The 21,080-nt window shown below is 43.3% G+C and overlaps 1 protein-coding gene across 1 annotated transcript; it reads right to left on the bottom strand.

Moving 5' to 3' along the window:
* Window positions 1-9,601: 9,601 nt before the first annotated feature.
* Window positions 9,602-15,897, bottom strand: LOC133931116 (C2 and GRAM domain-containing protein At1g03370-like). Its single transcript, XM_062377929.1, has 10 exons — window positions 15,549-15,897; window positions 13,839-15,191; window positions 13,403-13,585; window positions 12,982-13,262; window positions 12,777-12,893; window positions 12,079-12,338; window positions 11,523-11,688; window positions 11,152-11,424; window positions 10,721-10,913; window positions 9,602-9,669 (listed from the first exon to the last, which is right to left on the bottom strand). The coding sequence occupies exons 1-10, from the start codon at window positions 15,895-15,897 to the stop codon at window positions 9,602-9,604; spliced, it is 3,243 nt and encodes a 1,080-aa protein (XP_062233913.1).
* Between the last annotated feature and the right edge of the window lie 5,183 nt (window positions 15,898-21,080).

The following is a 21,080-nucleotide window of genomic DNA, read 5'->3' as shown; positions in this document are numbered from 1 at the left end:
ACACATTTGGTTGATGGAATGGCCAACGTACTTTTGGTGCTGTACATGTATTAGCTTGCACCTGAAAACTCGTCGCGCATAGGAAAAAAATCAATGTCACTCTTGCCCGAGATTAAAGAAACAACATTTTTTTAGAGATCAAGAAAATAAGGTTTGTTCTCAAACAGGGTGCAAAATTTGAACCAGGCTCATTTTCATTTAGTTTTGGCATAGTGAGTCGTCGGTACTAATAGTTTACTCAGTTGACTATATGACAATGTCACCATATGATTATTATAGCATTGTAAACTAACATAATATATCAATTCCTACATGTATGCTGTTTTAAATGTGAACCAGGTTTAAGTTTCGACATGGTCAGTCATCGGTACTAATAATTAATTCAATTGACCATAAACTAACATATTATGTTGACAAACTAAATGGATATATTCTTGATTTGCTTATAATAAGTCATTGATAACGATTAATTTAACTTGATCTTGGTTTGCATGAGTGTGTTTATGTATGATTTTGCTTATGACTAACCACTGTTGGAAAGTACAATGGAGTTGGCATGAGTCCAGGAAAAAAGTGATCACCGAACAATCCGGTGTGAGGAAATTTGTCTTCACCGGATAGTCCGGTGTTCTGAAGGAGCAGACGGCAGAGCATTTTTGTGAAGAAGCCAAAGTGGAGTTAAAACACCTAATGATCCGGTGTTGTGCTGAAGCTGACGCCGAAGCAATACACCGGATAGTCTGGTGTAGGGGCACTATGCTCACCGGAGCATTCCTACATAGAAGAAATTTTAGCACCAAATTTGAAGAGGTCACCGAATGATCCGGCGATGTGTTTACAAGAGCGTCAGACTATTTCTTGCAGAAGGTTTGAAAATGGAGGCTTGGTGCAGATGTGCTCACTAGAAGGTCTGGTGTTAGACAATGTGAACATCGAATGATTGCACCAGAGCATTTGTTGCAAAGAGCAAAAATTCTCAGGGCGTTGTGGTGCTACACTCACCGGATGTTCCAGTGCTTAGAGGGTAAATACACTGGAACATTCGGTGTTCACAAAATTCTTAGTGTTGTTCTAAATTGAGTTCTGATTTCAACGATGAATTCTTGTGTTGAACTAACGTGTGATGTAGGTTAGAGAAACATGTTTGCTTGTCTCAGGGTGTGTAGGAGATGGAGCCGACTTGGCGATCGACGGCGGGATGATCAAGGCCAAGCAGGTGCTTGGTTCCGGACGATAAAAAAGGTTGGATAGAGTCAAGGGTGATCCTAACGGTACACGTAGAGGTCAAGCAAAACATAAAGTAATGAATAAAGATGGTGTGTTGACAAAGTCAAGCAAAGGGGATGTCGGTGCAAGTGACAAGGTGGCCCGAGGAATTGGGAGCGGGAGAGACTTGCCGACGGTCAAGATAGGAAGATAGAGGACTCGCGTCAACATCAGAGCGCTTCCTTGAGGTAAAACAAGTGGCGGCTAGTCACGCTTTGAAAAACGTGCTAGGGTTTCATGGTTTGGCTACAAAACCGCGGGAGGACTAGAGGGTCACGTGGTATCATTGTGAAGCTTGCATCGAGGCGAAGCTATCTCATGAAGAAGCCGTGACCGTTCAATGGATGGATTGAAAAATAGACCAAAATACCCTAGTGGTAGGTAGGAGTGCATTACCAATGAGAGGTATTTTGGGAAAAAAAACTTAAGGGTCAATGCACCTCTCTAGGTCTATAAATAAAGGGTAGGGCTGTAGAGAGAGGTTGAGCGAGCCATTTGAGAGCCTAGTGATAGATTTTGGAGGAGAGGGAAGGATATGCCTAGTCTTTGTAATAGGTTAGAACTTTTGTGAGAGAAACAACTTGATAATCTGTTGAGAATAGGGCTGACCTCTGTTCTTAATGAATATTATTTTCTTGCATATGCTCGTTCTCATCTCTTTCTTTTGGTTTCCTTGCCTTCCTTGCAAGTTTTTCTATTTGCATGTTGTTTTTCGTTTTTGCCTTTGAGCTGCAATCTTTTCACCTTAGCAAGTTGTTCTTCTTGTTTCTAAAAGCATAAAATTCACATACCCATGTATATGAGAGGGTCTTGAGTTCCCTTGCCTGTAGATCATCAACCTGGAGAGTTTCTTTGCCCGGTGATCACCTTCTTTAGTTTCTTTGCAAGTTACGAGCCTTCGAGTTCTAAGACGCATTGAATGGTCTTGAATGGCACCTAGGGTTCATATTCCATCCGCGAAGTCATGTTATCTCGGTACATTCTTTTGAACTTTCTTTATTTTGCTTCTGCTTGAACTTTGAGGTGAGTTAGGTGAAAATATTCACCCTTCCTCTAGTCGTCATTCTCGGTCCTACAATTGATATCAAAGCCAATTTGATCACTAGTTGACCTTAATCAGTTCTGTGATACATAGGCGACATGGAGAGAAGTTGAAAGATTCCGTTATTCAATGGACGAGACTTTTTGTATTAGAAGGTGTGCATGGAGGCTTATCTTCTAAGCCAAGAAAGTGCAATATGAGAAGTAGTTGATTTCAACTACGAGATCCCTATTGCTCACACGACTCAGGTTCAAATCGAACAGTATGAGGCAAAAAACAATGCCAGAAATATTTTGTTCACTAGCCTGAGTTCGAATGAGTTTGACAGGGTCCAGCATCTCCGTACTGCTTGGGAGATCTGGACTACTCTGAGTATCTTTCATGAAGATATTAATCAGATTAAGGCCAGACGCTAAATCACATACAACCAAAAATACTAAATGTTTGTGTAAGGGTCTGGTGAATCTCTAGATGCTATATTTGGTTATTTTGATGGGATTGTGAGCAACCTTAGATCCACTATTGTTTTGCCCTACTATGATCATGAGAGAGCGATCAAGCTTCTCTATACACTCAATCATAGCATATGGGAATTGAACATCTCGAGCATTGAAGAGTCACCAAGTTATGACATGTTAATTTGTTATGAACTCTTCAGCAAGCTCAAGTCTATCGCGGTAGCCAATGTGGCTTGGATTGATCTCGGGAATCCCCCGTCTCAGAACATGGAGTTGATTTTTGGACTTAGCAGTGACAACCGTCTGGATGTGGTGTTTCTTGTGCTAACACTTTATCTAGTGGATTTACTTACTTTGTCATCACATGTTTCTATCATAGAGGAGTAGGTGAAGGTACTTGATGATGATAACCTTGCACTCATTGTGAAGAAGTTCACATGCTTCTATAACAAATGCCAAGATCGGAGGAGGGGTGGCTCTCGAGCCTACTTTGAGTGTGGTGACACCACCCACTTCAAGGCAGATTGCTCCAAGCTCAAGAAGAGGGAGGACAACAACCACAACTGCAACAAGCATAAGAAGAAGAAAAAGAACCCCTTCTTCAAGAAGAACCGTAACAAGATGGTAAAGAAGGCGGCCAAGACAGCTTTTAGGGCGTTCATTGCAGCTCTTAGTGATGTTGACACCTCTTCTAGCGGGGAGAGCTCGAAGGAGGAGGAACTGCAAGTGAAGAACAAGAAGAAGGCCAAGGACTTCACCGGCCTTTACTTCATAGCGGATGACAACGAAAACGACAATGACAGCGATCCTGAGCTTGATCCTTCTGAGGTATTACCTTCCTACGACCAGCTTTTTATCCAAGTCGATACCTTGAATGATACTCTTGTTAGTTAGGATAGGCTATTTAAGAAAGTTGTGCATGAGTTGAAGGATCTTAGGCCTAATTATAAGTCTGTGCTTTTTGAACTTGCATTGCTTAGGTCTAGGCCAGATATTGAGGAGTATGAGAGTTGTTTGGTTATCATGGTTGAACTTGCTGAGCTTTGGAATATGCATGCTCAAGTCGCTAGTCAGCTTGAGAATGCCGAGAAGAAGCTCCTTGAGGAGGAATCTAGGTCTACTCGCTTGGGCGCTTGCAAGAATTGTCCTTTGCTTGCAAAGGATGTTGAACTGAAAGACAAACGCCTTAAGGAGTTAGAAGTGAGATTGAAGAGTACTGGGTGTTTGAAGGATATGCAGCTGAACTGTTCCACTTGCATTATCTTTTAGGACAAGCTCAACTGGGTTAGAAGGAAATTCAAAAGCTTTTGACTGAAAATGAATACCTCCTTTCTCTAATGAAGAAATGCTCATAGGCAAAGGAAAAAATGAATTTGATCTTGGCCAAGACCAAGATGTGTGCTGACAAGGCAGATTTGACTCTTGGGTTAGGTTTTGAGAGGGTGGCGTACAATAGGGAGAGTAAGATTGTGTTTACCACACCTACCACCCTAGATCCTGAGAACTCTAAAATCAATACCACACCATCACCCATCAAGAAGAAACTCATACCACAACCCATCAAGAAGAAACCTATACCACAACCCAAAAAAGCTCCACAACATAAGGTGAGAGCTCCTGTGAGAGAGCCCAGAGTGACCGGTAGCCGAGGTCCCAAGAGACTTTATCATTACACCTACTGTCAGATGGAGGGTCACTTGATTGGTTTTTTCTTTCGCTACAGGAGAGATCGATGTGAGTGTGAGTGGAGTTCTCGGGACATGTACCGCCTCTCTATTGGTATACATGAGCCTTTTTCTCACTCCTACCCATGAGTCTCTAGTGATTTTCAGTCTCTTCGTAGAGGTGTTACCCGGCATGGATCATATCATGACTCATATGGTTTTGATCTGTGTGCCAAAGGCTTTGAGTCTCAACGCTTTGGTGGACCACGTGTTCCCTATCGTGGTACTCATCCCCAGCATGTTGGTGTTGAGTTGCATGCACCTACTATTTCTACTTTAGGGTGGATGCTCCTGTACTAGATTTCTAGGAGGTTTTTAACTAACCCCAGTACTGAGTCATCCACTTTATATTCTTCTTATATGTAGGTGACAGGTGAAGGTCTAGAGAACAAGTGGCTTATCGACTCCGGTTGTTCGCGTCACATGACCGGAGATTCATCATGGTTCTCTAGCCTCACCCCAATGAAGCATCATGAATACATCACTTTTGGGGATGATTGAAAAGTAGAGTGAAGGCCAAAGGAACGGTAAAGGTAAATCAGAGTTTCACTCTCAAAGATGTGGCTTTGGTTGAGCATCTGGGATATAATTTGCTTTTTGTATCTCAATTGCTAGGTGAGGACTTAGAAGTGCGTTTCAAGCGTGATGCTTCTCAAGTTCTGGATCCTTCTAGTGTTTTGATTTGCAAGATTTCTAGAGTTAGGAGAGTTTTTGAAGCTGATTTTTTTGAGTCTTCTGGTTCTTCTCGGTGTTTACCTGCTCAGCCTTCTTCTAAGCTTTGGATGTAGCATAGGAGACTAGGGCATATGAGCTTTGATTTGCTTATTCAGTTGAGTGCCCTAGGCTTGATCCGAGAATTGTCCAAGCTCAAGTTTGAGAAGAACCTTGTTTGTGCTTCTTATCAGCATGACAAGATGATTGCCGCTCCTCACCCACTAGTCAATCTAGTGATAACTAAACGACCGGAAGAACTTCTCTATATGGACATTATTGGTCCTTGACGAGTTCGTTTGGCTAGTGGGAAGTAGTATGTACTTATCATTGTTGATGATTATTCTCGCTACTATTGGGTCTTCTGTCTTGTGAGCAAGGATGAAATATTCTCACACTTTCAGAGCTTAGTTTTGATATTGTTCAAAGAACTTCCTAGTGCACTGAAAGAAATTCATAGTGGTAATGGCACCGAGTTTAAGAACTATCTCTTTGATATTTTCTGTCTTAACATGGCATCGAGCATCAATTTTCTGCCCCACGCATTCCTCAGTAGAACGACGTGATTGAAAGAAAAAACATAACTTTGTTTGAGATGGCTAGGACGATGCTTGATGAGCATATGACTCCTAGGAGGTTTTAGGCAGAGGCTATTAGCACAATTTGCTACATCTCGAATCGGATTTTATTGCGCTCAATCTTGAATTTGACTTCTTATGAGTTGAGCATAGAACTCCTACAAAGTCGAAGGTTTTACATTTGAGAGTCTTTGGTTGTCGGTGCTTCATCCTAAAGCGTGAGAATCTTGACACATTTGAGTCGTGTTCTTCTGATGGTATTTTCTTGTGGTATTATCTTCATAGTCACGCTTACAGGATTTATAACCTTGACACTAACACCATCATGGAATCCTATGATGTGACATTTGATGAGTCAATCCCTTGTGCTAGTTCTACCTTCAAGTGGGCAGGTGATCAGGAGATGAGGGAGAGCATCTTTATAGATGACAACCTTCTAGCTCGGTGATGACGAGGATGATCCACTACTTCCCTCGATCACACCTGCTTCAGAGCTAACTCCTACTTCTTCTACTCCAGCAGAGGGTCCTACAACCTCTATATCCACTTCAGTTGCTCTCGAGCCTACATTGACTGTGTTTGAGGGGGAGGTTCTCTCACGGCGTGAAGCCCCTCAACACATTCAGCAGCGACATCCTCCACATATGATGATCAGAGATCTCGATAAGAGGGTAACTAGGTCCAAGTCCGCTTCTCATGCTTATTTTACCAATTCTACATTTGTTGCTTCTTTTGAGCCCTATGATGTTGGGCATGCTTTATCTGATTTAAATTAGGTCAATGTCATGCATGAAGAGTTAGAAAATTTTGAGAAAAATCAAGTTTGGATCCTTATAGAGCCACATCCTAATGTTCACACTATAGGCACCAAATAAGTTTTCAAAAACAAACAGGGGAGGATGGGTCTATAGTGAGAAACAAGGCTAGACTAGTTGCTCAGGGTTCCACTCAAATTGAGGGGATAGACTTTGGGGAGACCTTTACACCCGTAGCTAGGCTAGATCGTTATTAGAATTATTCTTGCATTTGCGGCATCCAAGGGTTTTAAGTTGTATCAAATGGATGTTAAGAGTGCATTTGTAAATGGTTTTATTCAGGAAGAGGTCTATGTCAAGCAAACCCTGGGCTTTGAGCACCCCAAATACCTACATACAGTATACAAGCTTCAGAAAGCTTTATATAGGCTCAAACAGGCACCTAGGGCTTGGTATGATGGACTTAGGTCATTCTTGCTAGAGCATGGGTATGTGATTGGGTCGGTTGATAAAACTTTATTCACTCTCAAGCATACAAAGATTTTCTAATTGTTTAGATTTACATGGATGATATTATCTTTGGTGACTCTTCTCATGCACTTGTGGCTAAGTTTGTAAAAACTATGAGCAGAGAGTTCGAGATGCCAATAATGGGCGAGCGTAACTTCTTCCTTGGACTTCAAATCAAGTAATGCAAGCAAGGTAAATTCGTCCACTAGACGAAGTACACCAAGGAGCTGTTGAAGAAGCTCGACATAAGCGATGCCAAGCCATTGGCAACCCCTATGGCTACATCAACAATGCTTGATCTGGATAAAGATGGTGAGGTGGTGGACTAACGGGAGTTCAGGAGCATGATCGACTCCCTCCTGTACCTAACAGTGACGAGACCGGACATCCACTTCGCCGTCTGCCTCTGTGCTCGGTTCCAAGCTTCACCGAGAACATCTCACCGCCAAGTAGTAAACACATTCCAAGGTACCTCAAGTACACTCTCTAGTACGAACTTTGGTTTTTTGCTTCATCTCGCTTTCTCTTTGAGGTTTTCCTTACGGATTTTGCTGGATATAGAATTGACAAGAAAAGTACTTCCAGTATATGTCATTTCTTGGGTACTTCTCTTGTGTGTTGGTCTTCTCACAAGCAGTCTAGCGATGCGCAGTCTACTGCTGAAGCTGAATATGTAGCTGCCACTAGCTGTTGCTCACAGAGTTTGTGGATGGTTGCTACCTTGAGGGATTTTGGGTTAGATTTCAAGGGTGTGTCACTTTTGGGTGACAACACCAGTGCCATCAACTTAACCAACAACCCAGTTCAGCATTCTAGAATCAAACATATAGATATGAGATTCTACTTTTTGAGAGACCATAATGAGAAATGGGACATAGGTTTGAAATACATTGATACACAATACAATCTAGCCAACATTTTCACAAGCCTCTAGATGCTACTAGATTTGCCTATTTAAGGGGAGAGCTTGGTGTGTGCCATCCCTATGGTATTGTGTGAGGGGAGTCTTTCATGTACATACTCTATCTTATTTTTGTTGCATTTGTATTGCATAGTAGTTAAGCTTCACTTATATGTTCATTTCACTTTCTTGTACTAGTTATGAATTTGTGCTAGGTGTAGTAAATATATGACAAATTGTGTAAGCTTAGACTCTCTTTGAGATATGTCATGAAATCTGTTGAGCTAGCTTGTATTTTCTAACTTGAAATATGAACGTAATCGCTCGTCACCCTTAAGTGTTTATTTTAGCTTGATCAGTGTTTAAATTAGTGCTAGTTTTGTGAAAAAACTTGTGATAGACCGCTTTGTTCAGTTCAGCGGATTGGGGGCCTTTGACCTTTGTCTATGTAAGTGTTTAGCCCATAATTAACCCTTGGAAGAGCATGTGCTCTTTTGTGTCTCAAAGGCACAACTTGTCTTGGTATTGTGAAAAATTACATCTCTTGAATCCTATGTTAAGTTAATCAAATGAATGATCAAATTTTAATATAAAATTGAATACAATACGGTGTCTTAATATTTCATGTGGTTTGCCAAAGAAGTAAACCCATGGTTGCTAAAAATTACTTAAGGATAGTAAAATGATCAAATGCCACAGTTAACTTGTGCTTTTGTAATGTGCTAAAAATGCTCTTTTTCATCTTGTCAAACTAAGGCTTGGATTGATATGTGGGTGCTTGCATAGCTCGTCGGGTTGAACTTGGTTACCTAGTTTGAACTTGACATAGCACTAGTTTCCATAAACTTTGCACTGATTATGAAACTGTGGATACTTTTGTGGTGATATCTTTTTTATAATTGAACAACTTGATCAAAACTTGCTATACTACCGGTGCTTATGATATGGAATCACTTTGAGACTTTGTGCGCCTTTGTGTTATATTATTTACTTCTTATAGTGCTCGACATCTCTAGTCATTGCAAGTGCTTTGTGATCTATATGTAAACCTTTGTAGGTCTGTATCTCATTTGCACATCTTTTGCATTGTCAAAGGGGGAGAAATTGTCTCAAAGGGGGCGTAAAAAGGGAAAATTGCATAAGATAGAGGAAGTTTTTGCATTCATGATGACTCCATTGTCAACAAGGGGGAGAAATTGGTGCTCGAAGGAAGATTTTTTGAAATTTTATTTTTGTAGCTTCGGGCTTTTCCAATCCATCTTATGCTAAGTGGTCTTGTTCTTGCTTTTCTTTGGCCTTTGGATCACTTAGATATGCTCATTGGCTTTGTGTTTCAATTCTTTCTTTGATCTTCATGTGTGTTGTCAATGAACTCGTCAAGGGGGAGATCGAGAAACTAAGTGGATATGTGCCTTGGTTTGCTTGTGATGATCATTGACAACAGTTGATTTGAGTTGATCTTAGTTAGCATGAGTGTGTTTATGCATGGTTTTACTTATGGCTAACCATTGCTGGAGAGTACAATGGAGTTGGCGTGAGTGTAGAAAAAGAGTGATCACCGAACAATCGATTGTGAGGAAATTTGTCTTCACCAGATAGTCCGGTGTTCTGAAGGGGCAGACGCCAGAGCATTTTTATGAAGAAGCCAAATTGGAGTTAAAGCACCGGATGGTCCGGTGTTATGCTGAAGCTGACGCCGGAGCATTTTGTCTCCGAGGAGAAATCTGATCAAAACACCAGATAGTCCGATGTAGGAGCACTATGCTCCCCAGAGCATTTCCTATATAGAAGGAATTTTGGCACCAAATTTGAAGAGATCACCGGATGGTCTGGCGATGGGTTCAAAAGAATGCTGGATTATTTCTTGCAGAAAGTTTGAAAATGGTGGCCTAATGTAGATGCGCTCGCTGGAAGGTCTGGTGTTAGACAGTGTGCACACCGGAGGATTGCACCAGAGTATTTGTTGTAGAGAGCAAAATTTCTCAAGGCGCTGTGGTGCTACACTCACCGGATGTTTGAGTGCTTAGAGGATAAATATGCTGGAACATCTGGTGTTCACAAAATCCTTCTAGTCTTCTTCTTTTAGTTCCCTTGTCTTTCTTGTAAGTTTTTCTATTCACCCCTCCCTTTTCACATTAGGAAGTTGTTCTTCTTATTGCTAGAGGCATAAAATTCACATACTAATGTATATGGAAGGGTCTTGAGTTCTCTTGCCTCTAGATCATCAACTTAGATAGTTTCTTTGTCCAGTGATCATGTTCTTTAGTTTCTTTACAAGCTGCGAGCCTTTGAGTGCTAAGACATATGGAATGGTTTTGAATGAAACCTAGGGTCCATATTCTATCTGTGGAGTCATGTTGCCTCAATACCTTCCTTTTGAATTTTCTCTTTGTTCTGTTTCCGCTTGAGTTTTGATGCGCGCTAGGTGAAAATAGGAGAAGATCATCAATTTCGAAAGAAATTTGTTAAGACCCCTCTCCAGTCATCATTTTTTGTTTTTTTTTTCTCGAACACGCAGGAGAGTTATGTGTTATTATATTAAGAAGAAGAAAAGGATAGCGTCTGATTACGGCTTTGTAATCATTTTCGGTCTTACATATGTCAATTCCTACTTGTATGATAGTTTAAATTTTAGAATACCCCCTGGAATTGCTTTGATGTGGATTTTGTGATTTCTTTATGTGAATTATTTTAGATTTATATCATCTATGTGATATTGATAACATTTAACCAATACTGGGACCAGGTGATGCATGGAGTGATGGAAAAGGCTACCGTTTCTTGATGTAAACTCCTTCTCGACTTCAGCAAAGAGTTCCTTCAATCTATTTGATGAATTGGAAATGACATTCTTCGTGACCTTCTTTTGTTGCTTGGTGCTCTTTAACCAGGCAATCCCCAACAGAATCTGAACACTGCAGGTGTTTGGTTTCAACGGTACGTTCGTCATATGGTACTTCAGCTGGAGCTGCATGATGACACGATTTTAAGTACCAATTCAGTACGAACAATGGGAGGGAAAAAACACATGTTTATGCTGTCTAAATCAGATTCAGATTTTCGAGCTCGGACAATTTTCTAAGTTGTTTAATTTGAAGAGTCAGATTGTCAGAAACTCTAAAAATATTCATATTTGAAAGTGAAAGAAAAAGGCACAAAATTGCCAAAAGAAAGTAGAATAAATGATGTAGGGAGAAGCATGTTACACTGAAGTAGTCTCCGAGTAGAACACCTTGGAGGGTCATCACCTCTTCAATGGCCCAGCCATCTCGGTACACCAGGGCATACTTCTGCTGAGTTGTGGTTGCTTCCCCTCCATACCGAGACAAGTTTTTGTCAAATTTGTAGCTGATTTGCCGCTGCTGGATATTGCAGCCTACAAGTTCCCATTCTGTTGCAGAGTACTCCATACAACCGGCCTTTTGCATCACTTTGTGTTCCAGGGGACCTCCTGAAAACATCTCCATCAAGGACTCAACCTACAAATAGATATAGGGAAGCTCAAAAAAGATTATGTGGTGTGCCACACCATTTTGTCAAGCTCGTGCATGTACTTTTCAAGGTAAATGACACTTACATCAACAGAAAGAACTGACGAAAATATTTCAGACATCTTGACATCTCCATGGGTGAATAAGGATCCACCTTCTTCAGACTGGAGTTCTTTGAGTTCGTCTTTTTCAATCACCTCCCCCTTCTGTTCTGGACCAAGTGCTCGAATTTTCCAAATTGCCGTGATTATTCTGCCAGATAAATGTTTCATGATGTAATATGTTCATTAGCGAAGTAGCAGAGTAGTTTGATTTGTGGTGCTAGTGGAACAACAGTAATCAGATCAAGAGCCCAAGTACTGGTTCTATAATTCGTAGAAAGCATCCAGAGTTTTTGTGTATCATATTAGAACTTTAATATGAATTATTCCCTAAAAACAAATGTAAAATAAAGTAGTCAGGTTTCAAAATTCAACTATACTCCATGAACATCAAGTTTCATTTAGTAGAAGCGTGAATGTAATCAAGAACTCCTAAAATCAAGATATAAACAACACATATATCTTTTTTTAGGAGAACAATCAATATATCTTTAGGCTAGATGTCTCATTGGATTTTTAAAAGAGAACAAATGGAAGCTACCTGTAAGCATCATTGAACGAAACAAAAGATTGGAAATGAAATTTGAGTCTTCCATGATGATCAGTCCCCTTGGCACCATGCTTTGCTTCTGAACCTCTGTCCTTTCGAAGGATGATCATCAACGATGGGCTGCCGATGGACAGTGTAGCAGGGATAACCTGGATGTCATCAACGTCTTCCCACAAAAAGAAAAACTTGGTTTTGCGTCCAAATATGTTAGAACAAAATCCAACTATTCTTGGAGAAAAAAAGAGACGTCCCTGTATAAAAATATGATAGCAGTCATTTTATAAATATTTTTTGAAACTGTACAATAGAGGAAGCCCCCTACTGTGTTATATTATATTAGAAATATAGAGAAAAAGAAAAGTTGTACATCAAATGGACCAATCATTTTATAAATATTGACATCAACAAATGGGAAAGATAAAATATAGACATCGGCAAAGTCAAATGAACCATAAACAAATGCAAAACTGCAGTATTTATTCACAATGGTACACAAATTTACAGGTCCTGTTTGTTGGGGGAAAAGGTCTTCTTCCTTCTATTGTATAATCAATAAATTATATTCAGGCATCGTACGTAATCTATGAATACACTCAATGATAGCAATCTACACATAAGAAACCATTTGGGACACTTTGAATTTAAATTTTGAAGCAAAAGAAAAACAAGAAGAAGAAAGCCCTGACTACCTGAAGCGGCATCTTCCGTTTTAGATGGCAGGTGAAATCATCGATGAGAAACTCTTCTGGAGGGAGGTTAAAGAGCTTTCGGAATGCTGCATTTGTTTGGGCTGACCGCAAATGTATCTGCACAGTATGTTCTACGTAATTCTAAGTATAGAATATAATGATGATATCACCCAAAAGAAGGGGGAAAAACTGCTCAATCCCTTACCTTCTTACCAACTTCTTTCCCCATCTTTGCCAGGTAATTCATGACAACTTCAGTCCCCCTCGAGTTATTCAAAAATATTCTCAAATGTAATTTAGGGTTGCTTGCTTGATCACACTTTCCATCAAGAGGAAGCCATATGTCAGTTAAATCTGACAAATTGTTTTTCAGAAAGTTTACTTCTGTGTGACCAATGGGAACTTCATTAAATGGTTCACTTGAATCATAAATAGCAATATCCATCCTTGATGGAGGATCATCCATAGCATCAAATTCAAAAATCTCTAGAAAGGCAGTATCAAATGAGTCAGATGCGAGGTACAAAATCACCAGTTTGGGTAGGACTGCTGAACTAGCAAAATGGAACTCCAGCTCTTCACAATTGCGAACAAAGTAACAGAAAAGGAAGGGGAAATAAACTAACCATTCCATTTTGGATTAGATGCCTGAAATTTAATAGAACTTGTTTTCCTCTTTGCATTGCATGTAAAAACGACATAGAGATCAAATAAGTTAGATGAACCAGCAGCTATTATACCAGTGCCCTCAATAAGCGCAACAGTGAGCAACCATCCATCACCATGAGCTTTTACCCCATGATCACTACCTAATAAAGGAAAATGAGTCAATATGTTTAACCCAAGTGAAACCATAAATAGAATCCAGCACTACAAGATCAAAACATGTAGAACAAATGTGGCTATTTGGTGACCGTACACCCGATATCCTTTTCAGAACAGCAGTCACTCTTGCAGGATACCAAATGCAGAACACGAATAGTCAATCAATCTATTCATAAAGATGTACATTCATGCACAACAATTTGAGAGTTGAGAAAGATACTGACTTGAGATAGTTACCTCTTTGTTTCCATGCATTTAAGAAGCGTCGTATTACTTTGACAATATTCTGCCCCTGAAGGATCAAAATAGCACAAACTACAACCTCCCCAATTGAATCTGGAAGGTCAAGACCGAAATATTCAAGCCCATGCATCACATCGGGCTTGGATAAATGAAGGTGTGCTATAACATATAGTGCTATGATAACAGATAATATGAACGTAAAATTCCCGAGGAAGCGTACAATCAACCTCCAGCCTGTTTCTTTTTGTGCATGTAATGAAGCTAAAATCTTTTCTTTGTTTGAATTAGCATCATCAAGCTCAGCCACTTTAAGCCTCTGAGACAGTACTTCCGAAAATTGTGCATAACCTTCTGCCATACCTTGTTTTGCACCATTCTCAATCATTCCTTTTATCATTGTGCTCTGAACAAAGTTTACCCGCCAGCTTATAGTAAGATGTGATGTTTGTTCTTCAGATGATAACTGGGGACCTGGTGTAATACAGTACAGTATCTCTACCTTGAAACAATTTCCACAGGGAACATCGGGAGTGCTAACAACAGAGTGCAAAGCGAAAGAATTTCCAGCTGCTTTCAAGTATTTCTGCTCTTCTGTGGCTTTCACAGCTTTAACTAATTTACTTGCAGCTTTTGTGTAGGTTAATGTTCTTTGCAGACAAGTATCATTATTGTCAAGTTTCCATGGCTCAATCTGAAACCCACTTGTTCCTTGAAGCTCTGCTACTGCTGGCCAGAAATCTGAATGTGGCGAAAACAAGAGGGAATTCAACTCAGCCGGTGCAGCAACATAGGATTCGTCAATTAGTACACCACCAGGCAAGTTCCCTGGCATTTCAGAGCCTTGGTCTTTTGACTCCATGATTTTCAGTAGGTCATCAAGGCTTGACTCAGATGATGTACCCTTCTCAGGGGTTTCACGATCTTCAGAGCACATTTTTGACTCTTGGAACTGATCAACTGACTCAGTGTCTGATGCAACCGAAGGCGCAGGAGCATCAACAGGTTTTCCAAAGAAATAGCGAGACAAGACCTCTACCACTGATGATGGATTTGCCATTGCATCATTGTCAGCTGCTGCTCCAGGTTCAGTGGCTGCTTGTTCAATGCTGCTACGGATTGTTTGGTCTGCATCCACCAATCGTTCCAAACTGCTGTGCGATGCACGGTCCATGCTGGCAACGGCTGATAGGTCGATGTAGCTACTGGTTGTTGATAAAGTTGCATCTTTATTTTCAACGGACCTGTCTGAGCTGGATGCTAAGTCGTCTGAAGCAGGATGTGGAACACTCTGCGATTCATCAGGTACGTGGGTCCTTGTAGATAACGATATGCGCAAGCAAACCTCTCCTGCAATGGAAGAAAAATAAAATGATCTCAGGATCACTCTTTGTCCTAGAATCAAGTTAATGCCAAAAAAAAATCTATGAAAGCATAACCCTGATGGTGAACAGAACGATGTACACGAAATTGTTAAAACTTGAAAGAATTTAACTGGCATGAAAACCAAACGAGCGGATCTTGCACGATTATTTCTTGTCTTGTACGTTCCTGTAACATCTATTTTTCCATGCAGCTAGCTCAAAATTGCTTTCACAAATAAACTTAATGAGCAAACAAACACGCAAGATTATCGAATTGCATCGCGCAGCGAAATATTAAGGAAAGAGCAAAAGAAGGTGGAAAACCGCGCAACTGCGATGGTACCGCGGCATTTCTTCTTGGACTTCTTGCTCTTGGGCTGGAGCTGGTACCACGCGGTGCCGAGGGAGAGGTCTTCGGTCTCCATGACCCCGGCGAGCGGCACCCGGACCCTCCCCAGGACGTCATTGCTAAAGTATTTGTCCTCGTTGAGCACGGTCGCGACGAGCTCCTCGGCAACGTCGCCGACGAGGAAGCTGAACTCCTCGTCCCAGGCGGGCGCCAGGCTGCGTTTGACCACGGCCGTCTTGGCGCGCCGCTTCCCGAGCTGCAGCTTCACGAAGGGGTCGCTGGAGCCGTTGAGGTGGACGGCCGGGAGCCCGCGCGCCTCCACGACGCGCACCAGCAGCTTCATCGGGGCGATCCGCCGGGCGCTCTCCGTGCACGTCGCCTCCGCTTCCGACGACGCCGCGCCCTTCGCCGGCCCTGTCATGCGAGGATGCCGGCAACGACAACCATCAAAACCAAATCCACTTCTTCTCTACGTCACATGCAAATACTCTTGCGAGAAATGTGAAGAAATCGAGGCAAGAACAGATGAAGAAACAAAAAATATTGGAGGCAAGAATAGATCAGGAAAAGAAATTTCTTTGGCCAGTGATCTCAGGCTGGTTTGGAATTGGTGGTGAGAGCGGGAGAGGATCAGAGGAGGGAGGAGGACACGTCCCGGGCGCTCGCAAGTCTGGTTTAGAGCGTTCCCGCGCCTCGAGATTCGTGCGAGGGTGGATGGGAGGCGCTAGGCCGTTGGATCCGTGAGCAGCGACGGAGCGCTGGGCGAGGAGGGTGCTCCACTGCCCCGTGCTGCATGGGCTGCTTCAGGTTCCAGCTTTCCAAAAATAGAGAAACGGGGGGGGGGGGGGGGCAAAGAATGGACAAGGAACCAGGTTCCGAACAACTGGCGTACGTCACTGGCAAGCGGGGCCCACGTGTCATGGGCCGGTTTCCATATGCCCGACCCTACCTGACACACAAAGAGCATCTTAAGGAAAGAACCGAGATCGAAACATAAAGAGACGAGCATAGTAATGCACATGTAAGGTCAACTCTTGCCGGACTGTTTATCAAAGTGATCAGTTTCAGATTGCATTTGGCATCTAAACCACACTGCTTGCAGCCACATCCATCCCCGAATCCAAAAAATGAATAAATGAAGAGAGACTTGCTCGGATAGCGTCAGGTCGACAGCAGGCGTTGCGCAGATCAGCACCGTTGAAACCCTGGAATGGACCGCGTCAGGGCCGGCCCTGGGGGTCGAGCGGGACAGCCGCCCTGGGTCTTAAAACCCAGAGGCCTCATATGTATATGTATATTGTGTATATTAGTCTAAAAGAAAACTGAAAAAATTAGATCTGTGTGATTTATATTTAATAATGGGTCCCATTTTTAATCTCACCCTGAGCCACCGAAATGTCAGGGACAAGCCTGGACCGCATGAGTTAGGATTTGGGCGATGATGAAAAGCATGTTGAGGAGTTCGATAGGTTAAGTATGACTAACTCACTTCAGCCAACTTAACTACAGCTTCGTAACCAATTTCTCCATGTTTGGCGATAGCTGCTGCATGAATCTTGAGGACCTCCATCCACGCCTGCTCGTTCGGCAGCGGCATCTCTATCTTCCTGTCCAACCGTCCAGAGCGAAGGAGTGCAGGATCCAAAACATCAGGTTGGTTTGTTGCCATGATCATTTTCACCTATATAAGCAAGACTATTCTTGTTAAACATTTTGCAAGTCACTGCACATAGACATCATAATATTAGGACAAGCAATCAAGGACAACTAGCATCATCTTGATCTTGCCAAGGGGTTGATTCTAATTTCTAACACTCTTTCTAAAGTCTACAATCTACAGTAAAATTCTAACTCTGCAACTGAGCTAATATGTTATCAACTGCCCACCACAAGCTCACCGTCTAAGCAAGAAAGACACAATTACCAAAAGTTGATCTTATAACCGTGTTCTTTGAAACTACTGTAGGTAGACAGAAGCATCAATTAGAATAACCAAAATTATTTATCTAAATTTGAAGCGCGACAAAAACAATTCTAACCTCAACCGTCGCCTCATGCGTGTTTTCAAGGACACTATTGATAACTGTGAGCTCAAGGAAATCCACCTCCAAAACAGGAAGTTCACATGGAGCAATGAACATCGGAATCCTACTATGGCTAGGCTTGACCGCGTCTTCTGTAATGACGCCTGGGATACAGGATTTGAGCATCATGTCCTGAATGCCTTGTCCACATCGCTTTCCGACCACTGCCCTCTACTTCTGGCTAACCAAAGCGGTCCACGGAGACCTCTAACCTTCATATTTGAGAATTTTTGGGTCAAAATCCCGGGCTTCCTCGACGTGGTCAAACGGGCTTGGGATGAGCCTACCCCGCACCGTGAACCATGCCACATTCTCTTCCACCGTTTAGTGACTGTGGCGAATCGTCTCAGAACTTGGAGCCAAACTATCATTTCGGATGCAAAGACAAAGCTGCTGATGGCTTAGGAGGTGATCCATCCACTTGATGTTGCACAGGAAAGCAGAAATCTCTCCCACCTAGAGTTCCAGCTCTACCAAAAGCTTAAAAGAAGGGTTCTGGGCCTAGCGGCTATTGAAAGATGCCGGAAGAGGCAGCAATCAAGAGTCACCAACATCCGCGTGGGAGACGCGAACACGAAGTATTTCCACTTAAAGGCAAACTCCAGGCATCGGAAAAACTACATCACGCGCCTCCAAAAGGAACGTGGCTGGGCGATCACTCACACAGACAAAGAACAAGAGATCTACAGGCACTTCTCAGCCGTGATGGCCAGCCCGCCTGGACGCCAACATGATATAAATTGGGACACTTTGCAGCTTCCATCCCATGACCTCGCTCACCTTACAGACCCTTTCTCTACCGAGGAGATTCAGTAGGCCGCTAAGCAACTTCCGTCGCAAAAGGCTCCTGGCCCGGACAACTTCACTGGAATCTTCTTCAAAACCTACTGGGAGATCATCAAGAATGACCTCATTGCGGTTATTAATGCCTTCCACAGCCTACTCTGTTCGCCGATTGCCTTACTCAACACTGCTAACATTACTCTTGCCCCTAAGAAAAACAACGCAGATAGGTTTACGGACTACAGACCTATTAGCCTCATACACACGATGGCCAAGATCCTCGCTCTCCGTCTGGGCCCGCACATGGACTCCATTACCTCTCTGAGTCAAAGTGCTTTCATCAAATGCCACAACATACATGATAACTACATGTATGTCCGGGGCCTATGCCACCGTTTGCATCAAACAAAGACCCCGACACTCCTTTGTAAGCTGGATATTGCCAAAGCTTTTGACTCGGTCCGTTGGGACTACCTTCTCACTCTATTGCAGAAATTAGGCTTCCCACCCAAGTGGAGGGACTGGATTTCCTTGCTGCTCTCGACCTCGACATTGCGCGTCCTCACGAATGGCATCCCATCCACGCCAATTCACCATGGCCGCGGCCTCAGACAAGGCGACCCGCTCTCCCCCCTCCTTTTCTTCCTGGCCATTGATCGCCTAAACGGTATCTTGGACAAAGCGACGGAGGCTGGTCTCCTTTCTCCTCTAAGAGGGAGATCTGCTAGACTGCATACTTTGCTTTATGTTGATGATGCGGCGATTTTCATCTCACCGACTCGTGAAGACGTCAGCTCCCTGCTGCAAATCCTACTTTGCTTCGGAGATGCTGTCGGTCTACGGACAAACCTCCAAAAAACCATTGTTGCACCTATTAGGTGAGAGGGCGTCGACCTTGACCATGTCATTGGAAATCTGCCGGTTGTTCGGTCGCACTTTCCGATCAAATATCTCGGCCTACCTCTCTCAGTCTGGCAGCTGCGCAGTATTCACTTTCAGCCTCTGGTGGACAAAGCTGTCAAGAAAATGTTAGCTTGGAGAGGAGGCTAGGCTTTGGGTTTTGGGTGGTGCGAAGTTCCTCGCACCGTTGGTGCCGATGTAATTTTGTTCTTTCCGTGCTCTGCTTGTGCGGAGCTTTTTGTATTCCGGCCAGTCTCGGCCTTTTCAAAATACTAGAAAGGAGAGGTGAAGTGGCACATTAGCTCTAATTGCCACCCTAGCTCTCCGATGTTCGCAATGTGTTTCACATCTCGCAATTGAGAGGAGCGATGGCGCTTATCGGAGCTCAGCAGAGATGGCCGTGCAGTGGCAGAACGACGTCTAGGAGCGGCAGAGAAGACTTCCCTTGCTCCTACGGTGCCGGCGACAACCTCAGGCGCGATAGGGAGGGCTCAGGCATGGTGGTCAGCGACGGCGGAGCTCTGAGCGGCAACAAGGGCGGCTCCACATGATGGGGTTGAGCGGGATAGGGGAATCGGGAGCACAGTGGGGTTGGGGTGATATTTATAGACGTGAGGGAATGAGTGCTGTTGTGGAGAAGTGGGGTGCAGAGTGGGGCGTGCGTCGGCGGTGTTGGTGGGCGACGGTTGTGAGCACGGTGCGCGAGAGCGGGCACAGCTAGAGTGGAAGAGGGAGATGCCAGGTGGGCCCGGGATATCTGTGAGAGGGAGCTGGAGAGTGAGCTGGGCTTCGGCTGGGAGATGGGCCGAACCACAGCAAAAGAATGGGTGTCACAAACCTGCCCTCTTAGGATGAATCCTTTCCTCGAGATTCAGAAGGATCAGAGAAGAGACTGGGAAAGTCTGCTTTTAGATCATCTTCTCTCTCCTAGGTGACTTTCGCTTCTGAGTAATGCTTCCACTACACCTTGCATAACCCAATCCTTTTATTCCGGGTAACGTGTTCTGATGTCTCGAGACCATCACAAGCTTGCCCTGTAGCGTCCCGATGCCCACTGACCCACCCTTCGGCACTGCATGACTCCTAGGGGGCCCCTAGTCCTCGGTTTCACCTCCTTGTCGCCGTACCCATCTTCCCGTCAAGCGCTGATCATCACCGACACCATCTTACCGTCGCCAGCCATCTCCGAGCCATCTTCGGTCGTCGTGAAGCCTCGATGAGACTCCCAGTCACCATGTCTCCATTTTACGCCACTTCCTATCGCATTTGGTAGGCCATAGCTCCTTATCGAGTGTCACCGGTGATGTTCCCACCTTGTTCGAGGCGACACCGCCATTTCCCACCACCGTCAGCAGCTAGTTTTCCGTCCCCCCAACCGCTCTCGGTCGAGCGATCGTATATGGACGGCCACGATTAGAAGCCCGAATACCCCCTTCATGAGCCAATAGGATTTTGACACATGGCATATAAGCCCAGTCAGATTATGTGATCCACGTCAGAGTCACACATCGCCCATGTGTCGTCCACGTCACCCACTCGAGCCCAGTCAGCCTGCTGACGCATTAATTAGTTTTTTAATTAAAAAATAAATCCTTTAATCTCTGAAATTAAATGATCTTGCATTTAGGCTCTTAGACTTTACTATTTTTATAATTAGGCCCCTGTTAGTACCGTTATTTTACTTTTAGCCCTCTAAATTTTTACTTATTTACAAATAGGTCCCTAAATTTTACAAATAAGCCTTGAAACTTTCTGTTTT

This window comes from Phragmites australis, chromosome 10 (assembly GCF_958298935.1).
Source record: "Phragmites australis chromosome 10, lpPhrAust1.1, whole genome shotgun sequence".
NCBI lineage: Eukaryota > Viridiplantae > Streptophyta > Magnoliopsida > Poales > Poaceae > Phragmites > Phragmites australis.
Note: the sequence above shows the minus strand (reverse complement) of the source record. Positions and strands in the feature narration are given on the sequence as shown.

Excerpts from the sequence above, each read along its gene's own strand:
- LOC133931116 (XM_062377929.1), bottom strand. The coding sequence starts at position 15,897 with ATGAAGCTGCTGGTGCGCGTCGTGGAGGCGCGCGGGCTCCCGGCCGTC. Across the intron at positions 13,586-13,838 it reads AAATGCATGGAAACAAAGAG|GTAGTGATCATGGGGTAAAA; the intron begins GTAACTATCTCA and ends TTCCTTTATTAG. Across the intron at positions 12,339-12,776 it reads AACGGAAGATGCCGCTTCAG|GGACGTCTCTTTTTTTCTCC; the intron begins GTAGTCAGGGCT and ends ATTTTTATACAG.